Source organism: Aspergillus wentii (genome assembly GCF_001890725.1).
Source record: "Aspergillus wentii DTO 134E9 unplaced genomic scaffold ASPWEscaffold_2, whole genome shotgun sequence".
Classification (NCBI taxonomy): Eukaryota; Fungi; Ascomycota; class Eurotiomycetes; order Eurotiales; family Aspergillaceae; genus Aspergillus; species Aspergillus wentii.
Genome location: NW_024467833.1, coordinates 92786 through 111176, shown reverse-complemented (window position 1 = coordinate 111176; position 18391 = coordinate 92786). Strand labels below are relative to the sequence as shown.

At 48.2% G+C, this 18391-nt stretch overlaps 10 protein-coding genes across 10 annotated transcripts; 4 read left to right on the top strand and 6 right to left on the bottom strand.

Moving 5' to 3' along the window:
* Positions 1-92: 92 nt before the first annotated feature.
* ASPWEDRAFT_104288 (acyl-CoA thioesterase) lies at positions 93-906 on the top strand (the record flags this gene model as incomplete). The annotated part of the gene is made up of 2 exons (XM_040827636.1): positions 93-158; positions 202-906. 2 exons carry the CDS (start codon positions 93-95, stop codon positions 904-906), a joined length of 771 nt encoding a protein of 256 aa, XP_040691750.1.
* Positions 907-1443: 537 nt separating this feature from the next.
* On the top strand, positions 1444-2307 carry ASPWEDRAFT_24046 (uncharacterized protein; the record flags this gene model as incomplete). Its single annotated transcript, XM_040832559.1, has 1 exon — positions 1444-2307. One exon carries the CDS (start codon positions 1444-1446, stop codon positions 2305-2307), a length of 864 nt encoding a protein of 287 aa, XP_040691749.1.
* A 601-nt stretch (positions 2308-2908) lies between these two features.
* Positions 2909-4287, top strand: ASPWEDRAFT_168005 (bZIP transcription factor; the record flags this gene model as incomplete). Its single annotated transcript, XM_040830236.1, has 3 exons — positions 2909-3118; positions 3173-4139; positions 4184-4287. 3 exons carry the CDS (start codon positions 2909-2911, stop codon positions 4285-4287), a joined length of 1281 nt encoding a protein of 426 aa, XP_040691748.1.
* On the bottom strand, positions 3958-6099 carry ASPWEDRAFT_35641 (metallophosphoesterase family protein). The gene is made up of 6 exons (XM_040834271.1): positions 5789-6099; positions 5536-5728; positions 5019-5482; positions 4689-4975; positions 4184-4641; positions 3958-4139 (listed from the first exon to the last, which is right to left on the bottom strand). The coding sequence occupies exons 2-5, from the start codon at positions 5642-5644 to the stop codon at positions 4317-4319; spliced, it is 1185 nt and encodes a 394-aa protein (XP_040691747.1). The 5' UTR covers positions 5645-5728; positions 5789-6099; the 3' UTR covers positions 3958-4139; positions 4184-4316.
* A 1919-nt stretch (positions 6100-8018) lies between these two features.
* ASPWEDRAFT_179674 (uncharacterized protein) lies at positions 8019-9308 on the bottom strand (the record flags this gene model as incomplete). Its single annotated transcript, XM_040831802.1, has 2 exons — positions 8645-9308; positions 8019-8581 (listed from the first exon to the last, which is right to left on the bottom strand). Exons 1-2 carry the CDS (start codon positions 9255-9257, stop codon positions 8019-8021), a joined length of 1176 nt encoding a protein of 391 aa, XP_040691746.1. The 5' UTR covers positions 9258-9308.
* A 797-nt stretch (positions 9309-10105) lies between these two features.
* On the bottom strand, positions 10106-11080 carry ASPWEDRAFT_24042 (uncharacterized protein; the record flags this gene model as incomplete). Its single annotated transcript, XM_040832558.1, has 1 exon — positions 10106-11080. One exon carries the CDS (start codon positions 11078-11080, stop codon positions 10106-10108), a length of 975 nt encoding a protein of 324 aa, XP_040691745.1.
* Positions 11081-11397: 317 nt separating this feature from the next.
* ASPWEDRAFT_24041 (uncharacterized protein) lies at positions 11398-13014 on the bottom strand (the record flags this gene model as incomplete). Its single annotated transcript, XM_040832557.1, has 3 exons — positions 11398-12444; positions 12502-12920; positions 12975-13014. 3 exons carry the CDS (start codon positions 13012-13014, stop codon positions 11398-11400), a joined length of 1506 nt encoding a protein of 501 aa, XP_040691744.1.
* A 571-nt stretch (positions 13015-13585) lies between these two features.
* ASPWEDRAFT_24040 (UDP-glucuronic acid decarboxylase family protein) lies at positions 13586-14742 on the top strand (the record flags this gene model as incomplete). The annotated part of the gene is made up of 4 exons (XM_040832556.1): positions 13586-13618; positions 13670-13809; positions 13866-14053; positions 14141-14742. 4 exons carry the CDS (start codon positions 13586-13588, stop codon positions 14740-14742), a joined length of 963 nt encoding a protein of 320 aa, XP_040691743.1.
* Positions 14743-15265: 523 nt separating this feature from the next.
* Positions 15266-16511, bottom strand: ASPWEDRAFT_35636 (uncharacterized protein). The gene is made up of 6 exons (XM_040834270.1): positions 16308-16511; positions 16228-16264; positions 16116-16183; positions 15697-16070; positions 15580-15650; positions 15266-15530 (listed from the first exon to the last, which is right to left on the bottom strand). The coding sequence occupies exons 1-6, from the start codon at positions 16476-16478 to the stop codon at positions 15349-15351; spliced, it is 903 nt and encodes a 300-aa protein (XP_040691742.1). The 5' UTR covers positions 16479-16511; the 3' UTR covers positions 15266-15348.
* Positions 16512-17123: 612 nt separating this feature from the next.
* On the bottom strand, positions 17124-18282 carry ASPWEDRAFT_65162 (uncharacterized protein; the record flags this gene model as incomplete). Its single annotated transcript, XM_040838777.1, has 2 exons — positions 17124-17976; positions 18102-18282. 2 exons carry the CDS (start codon positions 18280-18282, stop codon positions 17246-17248), a joined length of 912 nt encoding a protein of 303 aa, XP_040691741.1. The 3' UTR covers positions 17124-17245.
* Between the last annotated feature and the right edge of the window lie 109 nt (positions 18283-18391).

Sequence of the window (18391 nt, the reverse complement as noted above, 5' to 3'; positions counted from 1 at the left end):
AGATATGTCAGATTAATAATCTCGGTATAGTTGAGTATTTAACTAGTTGAGTATTTAACTGCTCTGTTTCTTGAATATCAAATCATCACACCATGTATCTCTTCATCTGTGCCATCGTGCTCCTCGCAGCATACAAGAACCTCCCATGGATATGGCATGTACGTATCATCTGCTTCATTCTAAGGCTTCACTGACCATCAGATCCGCTTCTTCCGCACGCTTTCCATGCGTCTGCTTATCTCCCCTCCATCCCCAACCTCTCTCACCCCGGAATGTCTCTTCCTACCGGCCATCAGCACCACCAGAAACCCGCTGAGTGAATGCGACTACAACATCCACAAGTCCAATTCCACCTATTTCACCGATCTCGATATGTCCCGCGGCAATCTCAGTCTGCTCCTCTTCAGCCACCATCCCTCGGGCATCCTCCGTCCCCACTCGGTCCGGATGATCCTGGGCGGCGTGCAGTGTTTGTTCAAGCGGGAAATTAAACCATACCAGCCGTTTGAGATCTGGTCGAGGGTACTCAGCTGGGATGAGAAGTGGATATACTTGGTTTCGCATTTTGTGGAAAGGGGGGCGTTTTCTCCCGAGGAGTATGTGTTGCAGGGAGGGAGGTCGAAGAAGAAGTATAACCCGAAAGGAAAGATATTCGCCTCTTCGGTTTCCCGATATGTGTTTAAAAAGGGTCGCCTTACTTATCCGCCGGAGAAGATGTTGATGGATTGTGGTCTTTTGCCGAAGTCTACGGGTGAAGATGCAGATATGTCTATGTGGGATGCGATTGAAACACGGAGACGACGAGATCTGCCTGCTGCTCAGTTGAATACAGGCTGGGATGCAGTGCATGATGTGTTTGAGGGTGACATCAAGAAGGCGTTGGGGAGATATTTTGATACTCTTTAGTCAACGTTGATAGAATAATCGAAATATTGCTCGGGATTCTCGTTGGGGACGCCAAAAGGGTGGGGCTTCATGGTTTGGTTTATGATTGTGTACTATCAGATAGTTGGATAGCTTAGCATTATATGCTTTGAATTTACAGTAATAAAGATGATATGGTGATATATAATTTTTTTATTTTTTTATTTTATTTTTTTACGTTTGAAAAAACGTTGCAAAGGCGTCTGTCATTGAAATATATATCCAACTCAAACTTTACAATCAATGATTTACACAATCTCATCACACAACAGCCTCGATATCTTTATTTCATATTCTTTTACACAGTAGTCGATAAAAAAAATCGATTTTATGGAAGTAATAATACCAATGGTCACGGACTGAAGCGGGTACTACTATGATCTGAAACAGGCGTTTAGTGCTTGATCCAGTCACGTGGCATGTGATCATACAAGAGATGACCGTTTTGCTTCTCCTGAATCTTTCTTATCCTAGACTTCAACCTCTTCGCCTTCTTTCGAACAACTCTTGCAAAACAAAATGACCGGTCGAGGACGTTCAAATCAGACAGCCCGCCCGATCAATCCTCCTGACCCCAGCCTGGCAACAAGGCCAGTCCCTGAGATGCGACATTATGCCTTCACATCATTTGGCCCAGCCGCTACTGGAGACGCCCCAGTGACACCTATACAAGAGCTTGAGCGTCAAGCAGACTATGCAACTTTTCCTGGGGATGTGGATTTGTATAGCGTCACAATGGATGTCATCCTAAACCTTTTAAAAGAAACTGAAGCATGGCAATCTATTGAAAATGATCCTACCTGGGGCTACTATGTCTTTGTTATAGCGTACTCTGACAATGCACGGACTAAATTATTCCAGGCAATGGCTAACTGGGTTAAAGTGGTTGAGAGGTGCCTTACTATTGAAACACTCCCCATCTATACAGCCGAGGCACTTCGTCGTTTCAAATTCAATCTTATTCAGGACCAGGATACTCTAGATGGCGCATCTATAGATCGAGTACGCGCTGAATTCCGGGCGCAGATCAGGGGCCTATGCCTGCGCGAAAAGAACGGTGATGATGAAGATCAAGAGAATCCTATATCTGCTTTTCTCCCGCCCGCCCGCAACCTGGCTTGTTTTATACTGGATGAGGCTGCCATTGACATGCTGGCTGGTATTAGCAATATCCCAGATAATCTTCTAGAGTTTTTGCAGGTTTTTAAAAACAAGACCATCACTGTTGTGGATGGCTTCTGGGATCCATCAAGACAGAATCCCTGGGAGAGCTATCGGGGAGTCGGCCAGCTGGCTCTATCAGGGCTGGTGGAGTTCTACACGGATGTGACAAGGAGTGCCAATGCAGGTGCCATGGCGGATCTTCATCCTATTAATGGCTAATGGGATTGTGGAAATGAATCATGTACATTTGCTTTGGAAGTAGTGCTTCAACAATGACAACAATTGTGCCAAGTAGTATCACTGCTTCATCTCACACTCTCCTGTGGGTTGCGGCCCAAAAGGGACGATCCTCCACGCAGATAGATGAATACTGGAGCAAATGGATCAAAGCCCATTTACAACATATATAGAAAGATGGTAAGGTATTTATTACTGTGTCTGAAATGCAGATGTGTTAGTCAGCTGCGAATCAGAATGAGCTGCTAACACAATTCGTTCTGGCTGCATTAAATACCTTGCAGCAGCAGACTCATCGGATCAGTGTGGACTTGAATGGTCTAGATTAAGGGTATCATGTATTTTATGAAGTTGAAGTTGGCAGCAAAACATTGTCTGTTGTACTGTTTCGCACTCAAGTCAATATGGATGGAAAATCGCCACTGCCGAGATTACAATATCACAATTTCTGCCGAGGATTCAACAATTCCCCGGATTCCCAACAACCCAATTAATTGATTGACATTTTAACTCCTATCCGAGATATTCTAATCACCATCACATTCATCAAGAACATCGATGAATATCGATGGATAAAACCGACATGTCGGCAAATCGCCAACTCCTCCAAACGCTCTCGGCGCGTTCCTACCACCCCACCTTAAACCATCATAGTGCAACTAACGACAACGAACATATTCCCGATCTATCTCCCGATCACGATCTATCCAACATGGCACCGATGGCTGCTTCTGATCGAGTCCGAAAACGCGGGAGGCCGAGATTACCTCCGAGCAACACTGCTCCATCTCAAGTAGGCTCTTTAACCTTAAAACAAGAATCAAAATAGATGATCTAACCAATATAGGACCGCCGTATGCAAATCCGCTCAGCGCAGCGCACATACCGACTCAAAAAAGAAGCCATGTTCCGCGATATGAGCTCGCGCGTCGTCGAGCTCGAGTCATCCATGCGGAGGATTTCCGACTCTCTTTCTGGCTTTTGTCAAATGGCTGTCGAGTCGGATTTGCATGTTACGCATCCTGGGCTGTTTAAAGAGCTGCATTTGATTACTGGGCAGTTGCAGAGTGAGACTGGGAATATTGAAGAGCCGTCGAGGGGCTCGACCGAGTCGAATGAGAGGGATTTGGATTCTCCTGTTTCTCGTTCTATTGCAGATCCTGATGCTGCGATATTCGGATATCATCCGGAGCAGGTAGTTATGGAGGCTGATTCTCATGCTGATGTTGACGATGATATCGACCTCGCAAACAAATATTCCCTCAACACCCCCCTCCCAGGAACAACAGTCTACACATACAGCTTCCACGAACCCGACTTCTCCCGCCGTCTCCAGCGATACTGCGTCGAGCACGCATACCGTCTCTTCACCAACACCAGCACCAACCCTCAGCTCATTTATCGTGTCTTCCGTCTCGTCCCGTGCATCCGCGACAAGACCAAAATGGAGCCATACTTCCGCCGTCTCGTGCGTGCTGGAAAGGCGGAGCGACTCGAGGTTTCTACCCTTCCCTTCTACTGCATCGGCGGTGCGGCGACGCATTATCCCCGTGCGGATGGGGATGGAAAGGCTGTTTATCCGCAGAATATGCGCTATCCGAATCGGATTCTGGGGATTTCGTCTGCGGACGAGTGTAAGAAGTCGGTGGATATTCAGGCGCGATTGGAAATGCTTCAGTTGCATGGTGAGTGGTTTGATTGTCATGATGTCCAGGGCTATCTGGAAGAGAGGGGAGTGAGTCTGGATGGGCATTCATCGTTGTTTCCGGGGATCAGCAATGGGGGGATTCTGGATGTGCAGTGCTTTTTTGACTGTAAGTTTTCTTGCACTTATTGATATATCCAACTGACAGAATAGTGCTGGTCCGTGGAATGGTCATCCTGGGTCGAGCACCGGGTTTTCGACGATCTGATGTCGATGCTGCTTTTAACAGTGCTTTACGATGGCATCGTCAGGATTAATGTATCCATTATTGCATCTATAATCTAATCTATATCAGCCAAGCCAACACCACCCATAAATAAACCAAAGATAGCAAAGGCACCTCCATCGAGCTAGCTGTGCTGGTCAAATTCTCCGTCGGATTCAGATTAGACTTCGAATTCAACCCCATCCGACCAGTGACCGTTTGATCTTCTAGTCGAATCCAGGTTTGCACAGACGATGTGGCATTCTGCTCCTGCTGGAGTAAAACCTGTCGTCCACCTCGACTCCAATCGCCATATCCTCCGTACCCAGTGTGTCGACCATAGCACATATTCAACCCATTTCCGGTCAAGTTCATCGTGGGGAGTTGAGTATTCCAGTTAAAACACCTGACTCGGTCAATACCCGCTCATCAAGGTTTAAAGATAAAACCTACCAATCATTCCCATGGTCATGACCGCTAAATGTCGCGATTAACCCCTTCGTCTCCAGCAATGCTTTCATAAACTCAAAATCCTGCCCCGTGTAGTCGTCGTCACTGCTAAGGTACCCTTGCTGATTGACGCGTTCGCCGTTAATGCGGGGTTTGATGCGATTGTCGATACCGGTCTGTTGATATGCGCGCATTGCGTAGGCCGGTATATGGACGAATGCAAGGGATGGGATGGTCGTGTTGTATTGTGTCGAGATATTTGCGTTGGTGTGGATGAACCAGTCGATTACCTGGGCTGTTAGTCTGGTTTGTTTGAATTGATGAATCACTCACCGATTGATGGATCCAGTTTTGTCGCGACTTGGAAGTGTCATCGTCATCTTGAACGCAGGTATTTCCGCCTTGCGAGTCGAAAAACCACAATATCATCTCCGGGACATCGATAGACGAATTATGCGGAAACACCGGGAGATAGTAATTCGTGAATCCCGCCCCAGAATCATCCACCATGCTCTGCGTCAAACTGTTCGCATACGATGTATCCCGCTCAAACACATCCGCCGGGCACAGATTCCTATCACTATCATGATTCCCGTACGTAGACGCCCATGGGATATCCAAATCCACCAACGGCCCCAGCACGCGATCCACGTAGGAGGTAGAATTCGACCGATCGGTCGCTTCGCCGGATACCAGGTCGCCGTTGATGACGATTAATTGTGGCTTTTCGGTGGTGACGATATTTTGCATGAGATTGGTCGTTCGGGCGTCATTCTCAGGGCCCACGGAGGATTCGGCTGTTGCAGCAGTTAATATAATGTGATGCGCGCTGTGGAGATGACTGTCATACATTCTCCATAGTGGAGATCGGAGAATATCGAGATTTGAAAGGATCCGTTTTCTGTGAAGCGTAGAGGTTGACTATAATTTCCTGCCACGCTGTTTTGAATGGAATTCATGATGTGTTGCATGGCTTTATATCGATGAGAGAAATCATTTCTATTTAAGAGGAAAGATAAGGATTTATGAAGTGTTAGATTCATCTGCCTTGCTGTAAGCAGGTTGCATGGCCAAGAGCGCTACCAAGGATTGGGTGTAAGCACTTTACATCACTACTACCTGTAGACCTGCCCAGTGCAGGTGGCAGCCGCTCATTGCTGGTCATTCACATCGATAGGAGCTTTAATCTTTCCATAATCTTATTTGAAAGGGGTGTCGCATTAATTCGATTCGAAAGCAGTGGTTGTGGAAGTAAAAGGATGATCATCGCGCATCTCGGATGTAGCGGAGATACAACCCTGACGTTTAGCAGCTTGTAAGCACTACTCACTCGGCATTTTCGGTGGATCTCAACCGATTTGAAATCAATAATTAAATTATATTTTTGACAGGCGGAGATCGACGTGGTTTCAGCATCATAGATGCTGTGGCTGCAACATCCAACATTTTGTCATCGATTTTGTCGAATCCCTCTCTTTCCTTGGTTCCACCCAGCTTTATAGCTGCCTGAATATTGCGAGTAATTGACCAATCAATGCGATGAAGAGAAAGAATGCAGGACATTATGTAGGAAAGAAAGTCGTGCAGTTTCGTAGGTATTGTTCTGTTGGCACGGATGCCTCGTGCAAGATAGAGTAAGTGCTTTAAGGGAGTACACTTATTCAAGCTTCTTTCAATCCATGTCGTCAAGATCGCCTGTAGTTCTCTATTCTATTGTCCCTCCAGCAAGATTTCTTTAAGGCTATTCCTGTCGTAACCTTTCAGGGTAGTCGAGTCGAGGACACGCATTCCCGTGGTCTTCGCGGCACAAACAGTGTACATCGAGGTGATATATGCCAAAGGGCTTCGAAGAGGGCGATGAATTCAGATAGCACTGGTCTCCTGTCTTTTGTGGGGTATGTCAGCCTTTCGATGATTCCCTTTCGATATGGGCAGAAGCTTGTTTACCTTTTCCCTGGTAGTCTGTCGTCTAGATAACAAGCTGTCGAGAATACGGTTCCACAACATGATAACACCGAATCGGTTCATGTACCAGCATACTGTCAACAATCTGGTTTATGGCTAGTCTCTGGAGAGGGGGAGTGGAGAGAAAGAGGTCAAGAGGGACGAGCAAAAGAGAGACGGACTGTCAACAAAGGGCCTTGGTGACTGAGGCACCCACTCTGCTGGCAGATCTCCCTTCCAAGCGTGGGCTACCACGGTTTGCTTTTGTTGTCTGTTCTTGATAGATAGATTTCTGGCAGTAAGTCTAGTCCTCTCAAATTTTAAATAAGCTCGCAGCGTCGTAAAGTTTCTGCGATTTGGTACGACTCCAAAGGGCCTCGATTTGATATCAGCAAGGGGCTTGTTTCGTACTCTGATATAGCAACGCCCTATTACTCTCCCATCAAATGGCCAAAATATTAAATATCAGCAGCTCTGCTGTCAGAGAAGTAAAGGGGTACTTTCCTATATAAAGACGTTTCGATTCTTCAATCCGTGGCAGATCGGAGGCATGGTAGAAAAATATTGTGAAAAGAAAAGAAAAAAACAAAAGGATGAAGGCGAGAATCGAACGCCCGGCAGCCAAATTAGCGTAGTTTTCAGTTAGAGGGCGAGCGATGTACTGGCATCACATTCATGTTTTCTGTTGATATCCAGTTGGGGATGGCCGTCCAGCGTCAACTCTGATAGACATGAAAAAACCACCATAATCAAGAGAAATCAAGTCAAAAGGAAAGTAGATATACTATTTCATATGGCAAAAACATCTCTCCTCCACGTGATTGGGATCAGGAGATCAGAAAACCCCTACACTTGTCTTGGTCCATGAAACGTCAGACACTCCAACCCAGGTGTTGAACCGCAGGCTGGAGACGACGAACGAAGGGATTTTGCATACCTAACAACTCGACTCAATAGCGCCTTTGAGGAGTTTTAACGCCAAAGGGTTAAAGCCCGAGTGTACTCGCACTGAGCCACCAGTACCCTCTGTCGTCGGTGCCAGCTCTTCTTTATTTTGACTTATATGTCTTCTTTTCAGTCCCAGCTCTCGCTGCACGTATCCCTTCGCCAATGTAGAACATGGATGCAAACAAGGTCTATACGACTTCCAGAAATGGCATTTCTAATCTTTCTGCTCTGATAATATAGGTCAGGACTAGAGGATAAGCTGATCTACTGAACGATGACTATGTATCATATTTGTCTCGGGTTCTATGGCTTTGAATATCACTGCTGCAATACTAATCGTACGTTTGTAATCTTCATGTAGAGATGATGCAAGAATTTATTCAACTAGACTACCCAGATTGAAACTATGACTATGGCTTGATCTGCTATTGTGCATCTGCATCAGACAAACTGACCGCGCTTCTCTCGTCTTCCCATGAAGCTGAAATACCAGGTTGGTTGGCCGTGGCTGATTCTGCAACCGTCATCATACCTGTCCCGCCCTTCGTTATGGAGCCAATAGTCATCGTCTTCGTCGCCGCGGAGCCGGATATTCTTGGTGGTGTTCATACAATCCAGACAAAGCCCATCGAAGTACTCGGCCGTTTCTTTGCGTGCCCTTCTCACCACCTCCCCCCAAGACCTGTCACAGTCCATACAGTCTTTAGCGGATGGTTTCTCGCCCCATTCTTCTTCCACAGACTTGTAAATGACATTCGAGTCTTTCTTCGGCCGCATATTGCTTTCATTGAACTGTCCCAAGCGATCAAGATTCCTCTGAACACTGGTCCTAGAAAGCGTCTCATCCAGTGGTCTCACATTGATGTTCTGTATCTCCTTCAAATAGTTGAAGACCGTCTTTTCCTTGCAATCACAAATGGCGTAGTTGACGATGCTTGAGACCTGTGAGAAAAGTCCGCGCTGGAGAATGGTGCGAAGTCTGCCCTTTGCAGCGTTCAACTGCTCTTTGGGAATGTTAGCACAGCTTGGACATATATCATACCAAAGAAAATGATGGGACGACTTACGAATAACTCGGTGGGGAAGATGCATCTGGTGGTGGCTTGTCGGATTGATCTCAGTGATATGATGAGGATACTTGTAGACAAGCTCCTTTGTGAGAATCTTGAATCCCCAGGCACAGTTGAAGTAGTGACAAGGAAAAAGCAGCTGTTGGTTGAGACTAAGCTTGGTCATAGCCTTGTTCTGCTGGGTGAAGAACCAGTCGTCAAACCAACTCTCGAGGCGTGTGCGATCAAATTCGTACTTGTCGGCCGCCATGATAATGTGCCACATTTCAGGGACAGAAACAGATCCGCATGGCATAGCGGACAGATTACCGTGGAAAAGGCGAAACCAGACTTCCATACTCTTTATCGTATCCTCCTCGAGGGAGATGGTGTTGTCCGATCCTGACCAGCGACTGCTAAGCATCCTTCTGAAATATTCGCTGTTTTGGATTAACTTAGCCCTTGAGACCTGAATAAGGGCGCTCTTCTTGGGGGTTCGCTCCGTGATGACACGATCTTCATTTGTTTCTGGGTCAGTCCGAAATTCCCTTTTGACCTCATACTCGATTATCTTGACAGTCAAATCGCTAGGGGTTCCGATGGTTATCGTTTCGTCCGGTATTGCCGCCATGGTGTTTGATAGAGAATAGGCTTTTCAGTGGAATGAGAGTATCTGGATAAGACGACGAGGTGTTGGAACCTCGAAGATGAGTGGTGAGTGGAATGAAAACATTGGGGCAAACGAAGCAGTGAATGCAGACAAGCGAGCCTCTGCTCCTCCCACAACAAACACTCTGCTCTCCCACTTCTGGAATATTCCCTTCTTTTATTTGTTTCCTTATTGACAAATATAGGATGTGATAAGTCACGGAGCCGTTCAGAGTCCTATACGCAACTACGCTACGTATCTTCAGCTGAGTTTAGGTCAAGAATCATCTATTAACGATCCCTTATCAGCTGACGCTTGAAAAATACTACAGAACTAGAGCACTCCATGGCCGCCAAACGGATCTACACCTCCTATCAGTCGATTTGGATATCCCGCGGTTCCCTTGTGTTGCCCTTGACCCTGAACCGAAAGGCTCCAGCTAGGCTTTCCCCGTTAACTCCTAGGATGGACCAGCTCGGGTCTCAAAGCACCGGTCATGGCCAAACATATCAGGGCGATCTTGCGTTGTGCCATTCCTGGTTCCATCAAAAGGTGGGGATGTCCGGCGATCGATTGATATCTCCGTTGACGCAGCGGATATATTATCCACTGTACCTTGCAATATCGCGGGTTTCTTATCCACCTTTCCCGTTTGACATTTGGGAAATATGGCACAGCCATGGAATTGCTGCTTTTGAAAAATCACAAACTGAGAATGGAACATGAATCAGGATCAGAGTGGCTATAGTATTTCTTGGAACACGTATCTCTCGACGCTGTCTCTCCTTTCACCAACTTGGAACTGACTATGGGTTATACAAAAGGATAAACTAGGCCGATTCTTTCAGCTTCTCCTGCAACGCTGCAAAGTTCCTCTTCATCGCATTGGCCGTGAACTCCTCCCCTGTCACCAACGGATACTTCTTCAACGGTCCCTGGATGAGCGAATCCTTGCACGGCTGGTTGAAATATGCAATACTGAACCGATGACCATAGTAATCTCCCTCCTCCGAAGGAGCCTTGACCCGATGGAAAGTTGACTTAAAGCGATCATCTGACCACGACATGAGCAAATCTCCAATGTTACAGACAATGTCCCCCGTTCTTGCCTCAACCTTGGTCCATTCGTCACCGATGCCAAATTCGGTCACTACTTCGCGGCCGGGGCAGATCTCCAGACCACTCTGCCCGGTTCTTTGGAATAGCAGGGTCAGGAAGTCCCAGTCGGCATGTGCACCTGCACGGTGGTAGGTTTTGCCGTCGGGTTTTTCGGGCAGGGCAAAGTAATGCAGTAAGCGCATCGTCGTCTGCGCATTAGGCCGTTTGATGTCGTGACATTTGATGAAGAGGTCTTCTGGACATCCAAGGCCCCGTGCAAAGCATCTCATTAGTCGCTCGGAAACTTCCTGAACATGATGCATAAAGTCCAACGACTGCTCTTTGAACCCCGGGAGGTGCTCATCACCCATCCATAGGTCGGTCATGTTCTCGCCAAATTGCAGCTGGTACGACTCCTTTGTATCGGGCTGGCCTGTCGACGGACGCACTTGTGAGTTCTTCTCCCATCCAACATTATTCGGGTTCCAGGGCACAGTGGCCTTGACGTTGTCGGGGAGATTGAAGAAACATTCTGCCGTCGCGGAAATGGCTTCGATATCTTGGACGAGGATGCCATGGTCGATCAGTGTGAAGAAGCCAACATTTTCAGCGGCATGGATTAGCTCTGCTGTTATCTCGTCGATGCGATGGTCGAAATCCCGCAGCGAGATTTGGGGAATCGGGCGGTCGACGTATCGAGTTTGCATGGTGGATGGGTATACGGATGGCCTTGACATTAATCAGTGATCAAGAGGTGAATTTATCTATTCTCCAGATCACTACCCCACACTCTCGACCTTTTAATCACAAAATATTGCGGTCGGGCATCTCCGCATGGACCTATCGGCAATGCACGACACGCTGTGGACGTTGATAGGAACAGCCCGATCAAAAGATAACTTGACTTGAACATTGATCATGAGTCTAGTTCTATTGTCGAGTCTGATAAACTAGCATAAAACAGGATATAATCAAAATCATCGCTGGTATAGAAACGCTAAAAACAGATAAAATGTGAATGTCGTCAACTGCTTGTCGATCGGCTGCCAATCCGGTGATAGCGAGCCCCCAATCTCTTCAGGTAGTGCCCATCCAGCATGTTTCTTCCATCAAAAATGAACTTGGGCTCCTGCATGCCACTCATAATGCGGCTCCAGTCAAGATGCTTTTCGCCGTCGGGCGTTGGTGGGGGAGACTGGAAATCCTCTGTGTTGCGCTTTGTGTCGGACATTTGGATATCACCATTTGACATGGGTGTCTGGAACTCGTCCCAGTCGGTTGCAATCACAATGGCATCCGCTCCTTCGCATGCTTCATAGGCTGTCGTGCATACTCGAAGAGCCGAGGGGTTAGAAGGATTCACGTCCGCCACCACGCGGTCAGCCTGAACCATAGGGTCGTAGACCGAGACAGTGGCACCTTCAGTGATCAGGTTCTGAGCGAGGGGAATAGCCGCTGAGCATTTGCTGTCGGAGGTGTTCTTCTTGAATGAAAATCCCAGGATAGCGATGGATTTAGCACCGACACATCCGTGCATGCAGTCGACGATGCGCATGAAAAACCGCGATTTCTGGTAGTTGTTCATCTCGACGACGGCAGCCCAGTAGTTGGCGACTTCTGTCAGTCCCAGGCTCTCGGCTAGGTATACCAGACACAAGACGTCTTTTTCGAAGCATCCTCCACCCCATCCGAGTGTGCTTCTCAGCATTTGATTGCCGATGCGAGGATCCAGTCCACAGCTTTCGGATACACTGTTGATATCGGCTCCGACAGCTTCGCAGATGGCGCTCAGAGAGTTGATACTGCTCAGTCGCTGTGCTAGCATGGCGTTTGCGCCTAGTTTCGATAATTCCGAAGACCACTGGTCCATCGTGACGATGAGATTGGACGGTGTCCATCGTTCGTAAATCGAGGCGAGTTCTTCAGCCGCCTTGGTTGCGGAGGGCGTCTGTTGATGTCCGATCAAAACTCGCGATGGATGAAGTAGGTCCTTGATCGTTGTTCCTTCGGATAGGAATTCGGGGTTTGAGAGGACTTCAAAGCGACAGTCATTCTGGGATGTGGAGTAGAGCTATACATGTCAGTACCAAGATCAAATTCATGCAGCGGACTAACGGAAAAAGCATACCAGATCGCGAATCTTGTCTGCTGTCCCGCATGGAACAGTAGACTTTTCCACTACAATCTTGTCTGTTTTAGACACGCGGGCGATGGTTCTCACAGCCGCCTGGATGTTAGTCAGATCGAGCGCCTTGCCCTGTCCAATACCAAATCGCTTCGTGGGAGTGTCGATGCACAACATGATCAAGTCTGCCTCTTCAATGGCATTTTCGACATCAATCGAGAAGGTGAGGTTGCAGGCGTTTGCATCGTTGCCGAGGGGTTCTTGTGGTCGTCGACGGATGCTGGAAATGAGATCTTCGAGCCCTGGTTCAAACATGGGCAGGCAGTCGGAGTTCCACGCATCGACTCGGGCTTTGTTTTTGTCCACGATTGTGACTTGAACATCAGGGCATTTGTAGGCAATGACGGATCCCAGAGGGCCGCCTGAAAGGTCAGTATTTATCCATAGTAAAATTATGGGAATGTCAGGGCACCTACCGACGAAGCCAGCACCGATGCATACAACCTTGCGGATCATGATGAACTCGGAAACTTCCAACTATTTTGATGAAAAACAAATCCGTATTCTGCCGTCGGGGCGGCTATTATATATGCGAAATCCCTATCACTGCCCCCCCGTCGGACGAACCGAACCCCAGAGTCGAACCAATTGCACCAGATGGCACTGCCGACTCTCCACTCCTCAGCTCTCCAAGTCCCGCTATTTGCAGACGCAATATTTAGATTGCATCATGCGAACCGCGGTGCGCTCAGCTGTTGGTCTTCAGCCATAAGGAAATCGCACAAAACGCGCCGATCGCTGAGAGATCAGCCGTGGGGGAGCTGAAATCACTGGGTGCGGCTGAGGTTGAGCCACTCTCCGCTGGGTCGCACACGAAATTTCTGTCTCATTGGGCTGCACAGGAAATTAAATGCAGCTGGATCTTTCAGGTCTACGGATGGTGAATCCATGGGTTGTCGCGTGTTGGGCCGATCATCGCTGCCATTGGCAAAATTCCCACACACATATGTAGCCGTCCCCAACCAGGTTAAAAAGACAACGCTCGTGATTACGATTGATTGACTGCTGCATATTCCTGCATTCCAACATGTCAGAACACCTCACGATCCTTGTTACCGGCGTGAGTGTCCCAAGCAATAATCCTGAAGACAATTGCTGATCGAATCTGAAGGCCGCGGGGTTCCTCGGATCCAACCTGGTCGATTTCCTCCTCGAACGAGGCCATGAGGTTATCGGACTCGATAGTTTCCAGACCGGCTCCCCTCAGAAGCTGAAGCATTTGGAGAACAATCCCAAATTCAAGTTCATCAGGTATGATCGAAGCGATCGGTGGGGATCCCACACTGACGTATATTGACGTATTCCAGTCTCGACATCCAAACCCCCCTGGAGGACCTCCAGATCGACCAGATTTACAACCTCGCCTGCCCTGCCAGTCCTATCCAATACCAAAAAGACCCCGTCTCAACGTTGAGGACCTGCTTTATCGGCACACAGAATCTGCTCGATCTGGCTGTGGCCCGAAACATCCGCATTCTCCACACCAGCACGTCCGGTGGGTTACCCCTCCACCCACAATAAAAATGCAATACGAGCACTGAACAAGCACAACTAACTGATAATTGATAATTGATAATAACAGAGGTCTACGGTGATCCTCATGTCCACCCTCAACCCGAATCGTACTGGGGAAATGTCAACCCCTTCGGTCCTCGGTCCTGCTACGACGAAGGCAAGCGAGTAGCCGAAGCCCTGTGCTATGCGTACCGCGAAAAGCACCACGCACAAATCCGCATTGCGCGCATCTTCAACACCTACGGCCCCCGCATGAATGGCAGCGACGGACGAGTGGTTTCCAGCTTCATCACGGCTGCGCTGGCTGGCGAGGATATCCGCATCACGGGCGATGGATCGGCGACGCGATCGTTTCAATATGTCACCGACTGCATGGAGGGGCTGTATCGCTTGATGAACAGCGACTATGCCGCTGGGGCCGTCAACATCGGCAACGATGGCGAATTCACCATCCAGCAGCTGGCGGAGATAACGGCGGATCTGGTGGCCGAGATGACCGGCAAGCCCAAGGTGAAGATCACCTATCACCCCCGTCCCACGGACGACCCGGCCGTCCGACGGCCTCAGATTACACTGGCCAAGGAGGTTCTGGGATGGGCACCAGTTGTTCTTCTACAAGATGGATTAAAGAGGACGGTTGAATGGCACATGCAGAATAATGAAGAATAGGCAGATAGAATGATTCACGATCAATAGACGCACGTTAACGACATGGACGGAAATCCACTTTACCCCTCTCGCCCCTCTCAACCCCTCACTTCGGAGATTGCGCGATTGCAACATGCGAGACATTGCCCCTCATCGGACAGACTGTGTAAAAACTAAGATAAACCTTGTATAATCTGACAGATAGATGCTGCGATGTCGGAGATCAACTCAGAAGTCAGATACGGTCGATGGTCTGTTGACTGGAGATTATTGTTCTAGAATATAGACTAGGAGGCGGGTAATCTACAAATTAAGATTAGGTATGCGACATCTGCACGACTTTCTTTATCCACTTTAATACAGAATGATAAATTATACGGTCATGATTAACATGAATCTATTGAAAGAGCATCATCCATCTTTCATAGCCAAAGTATCAATCCATAAAGACGGTTGCGCGAACCAAGATGCGATCAACAGATCAACACAGCCTTACGTCATTTGGTCGGAAACGATAGGGAACAGTTGGCAGTGATGTCAGCATTCGACGGTGGAATAAGCTTCAAGATTGACAGATAGAACAGTTCAATTAAATTACATATCATATATACATAAACATTACAAATATCACCTCCCCTGATACTCAGCCAGCGTCTCCTTGACGGCGCTTCCTCGCGACGTCGAATCCGGCGCTGTCCAGTACTTCTTGGTGAACAGGGCCCAGAGAGGGCGCATGTTCGATAGACAGGCTGCGGTGATGCCGACGGCTGGCTCGATGCATGTCCACACACTGGATGGGACTTGGTTGTCTGTATATACTGTGAGTGGGTGTAGATGAGAGATGGTGGAGGAACGTACATGTCACATCGTTTCCTTTTTCAGATAGCTGGATGAGCGTAACCAGACGGACGATATCGAAGATGAGGGTTCTATACGCATTAGCAGATATCTTTTCAACAGTGATGGAAGACGCACAAAAACCCCAGCACGAAAATCCCCGACAACAGCGTCTTCTGTTTGTTCGATATCGGCAGCAACCACACGACCCGCATGGGCATGACGAGAATGACGGCGTCAGAAACAATATTCGGCACCTGCGAGCCGTAGTAGAACTTGGGCAGATCGATGCAGCCACCGGGAATCATGGGATTCCATAATTTCTCAAACGGGATGCAGGTGACGGCGCCGATGAGACAGACGCCAAAGGCCCAGAGGACGAGGAGGGCGGCGACGAAGTTCACCGAGTTGACCATGAATTTGATGGGGAAGAGGCGTTTGTAGAGGGCCAGGATGGAGAGTTTGATGCAGGCGACGCAGAGGGTGTAGAGGAAAGAGCCGGAGGCGAGGGTCTACTAATTAGCGATATACAAGTGTATAGGGGATGATGGAGATACCTTGAGATAGATGGTGAGTTGGTTGGGAGGGACTTCAGAAATGTGCACTCCGAGGCCATTGTACAACACTATCAAGTCAGTATCGATCAGTATAGATAGACAGACCACTTACAGACAACACCAGCAGCGCAAATGCCAAATTCAAAGACCTACACAGTCAGACTCGTCTATCTTATACAGGTTGATACTCACCAAAGCCAACATGATCAGAAAGTCATCCATAAACAAACCACTCCTCACCATCCGTCTCGACAGAATGCGCAGCCCCACTGACACCGTCGACAAGACAAAAGCAAAACACGTCGCTGTGATGACCACATGCTTCAGGTTGTGTCGCAGGTATCCGTCATCACCAGCTTCCATGATGGCAGTGTCTGTCTGTCAGCTCCACGCCCGTGGACTGCCATAGAAGACGATATAGTTAAATAGCAGTATAAACGCAGTATAAAGTAAAAAGGGGTGCCAATAGGTCAGCATGCAGGATTAGAATCTGATGCATCATGCAGACTACCCCGTATTGTCTCTGCAGACTCCACTTACAGTCCTGGTAGCCCCTGCGGATAGCATCCGGGATTTCATTCGCTTAGTTACACTCAGCTTGATCTAGAGGATGCCCCGGATCATCGATCATATCATCGATCATATCATCGCCACACGCTACGGAAAGCGAAAGTCAATTGATTTGGCTGCAAGGGGGAGACGGCCGTGCAATGTGACAGGTGGCATTCAATCCGGATAGGATCGACAATAGACTGACTAGTTCCCTGGTTCTCTGCTGTCAAATTCCTGTCTTCCCGGTATTCGAACTGCCACATTGTGGTGGATCAGCCTCGGTAATCTTTGCTAACACTCGATAGGGTCAATGCTTCAATAGAACGCAGATCAAAGGCTTATTGCATGAGGATCCCGGCCAGTTGCCACAACTGTCAATTATTGGGAGAGCAATATTTATATTCTATCTATCAGTCCAATCCTATTGACCTGGAAAGCGAGTTATTATCAGACAGTATGGAGTACTTTTCTCCCATAGCCAATAGCCATGCCATTTATATAGTCGTCCTTACATATGCGGTGATACAGTGCATGCAATGTGAAATCTAACTACACGACTGATTCGAGCATTTCTCGCTTCAACAACTGTCCATGCATTCTGCATAGCAGGGCGTTGGCAATGCTGGACTCGCGTCAAAGGAGGCTCGTAGTGGTCCAACACTCTTCAAATACAAAGGACGGCTAGGTTCAGCGTGTCTCTCAGTAACCGGACACCACTGGCTTTCAAACGGATCACGACAATAGCCAAGCAGGTGGTAGGTGGTGACGTGAAAGTCCTGTCCCTCGGTCTGTTGGTCGAGTCTGTATATAAGCTCTGCCCGACAGACAGTACACTTGACTCCCGTCTCTTGTTTCTCTGACAGACGGTCTTTGCTAAACACTTCCTCCCATTCGAGATGAGGGCAGATGAAATAGTCCGACCCAAAGGCTTCTTCCTCTTGGATCTGCCTGTCGTCGCTGTCGAAGCTAACCGAAATACGCTGCTTCATCATGATCCCATCTGCTGTAGTTCGATACTCCCACTTCCGTCTCCGCGAGAACCGTAAGGCCGCCCCGGTATAATGTGTCTCGAGATGGCTGCGATGCAGGATATGAGGGTTCACAGCGTGACTCTTTCCGTAGCGGTGGAAGTTTCGAATCTGCAAAGCCCATGTAAACGGGAAACCATGTCTGACGTCGATGGTTCTAAGGGAAGATTCATTATAGCACGTGTCGATGGAGCTTTTGTCGTGAAAGACCGCGCAGGAGTGGCACAGAACATGCTCGTTCATCTCTGGCTGCACGAGAGTCAGAAACTGCAGCCGTGTTTCTTATTCGCTTCCAGCGAGTATTCCCAGAGGATATCCAGCATGGATCGGCAGGTGAGGGCCATCGCGGCCGTCGAGTCGGGTGGGAGCATCTGGGCGATGTGCAAGATGACCTCGATGGGCATACGGCAGATGAGGGCATCTTGGTCTTGGGGATAGCGAGCAGTGCGAGCAGATCGGGAGATTTTCTTCTGGCATGTTGTGCAGAGGGGAGGATGGCAGGAGGGTTTGGGGGTTTGGAGATAGAGGAGGATGCCTGGGAGAACAGGGAGGACCAGGAGAAGCAGGATAGAGAGGAGTTTTTCCATTTTGAGAGTTTGATAATAGATGAGATGGGATAGATTATCTAGATTAAATGTGGTGATGTGAGGTGAAAAAAATAGGCAGCGATGATCCAAGCATTCATCATATATAGTC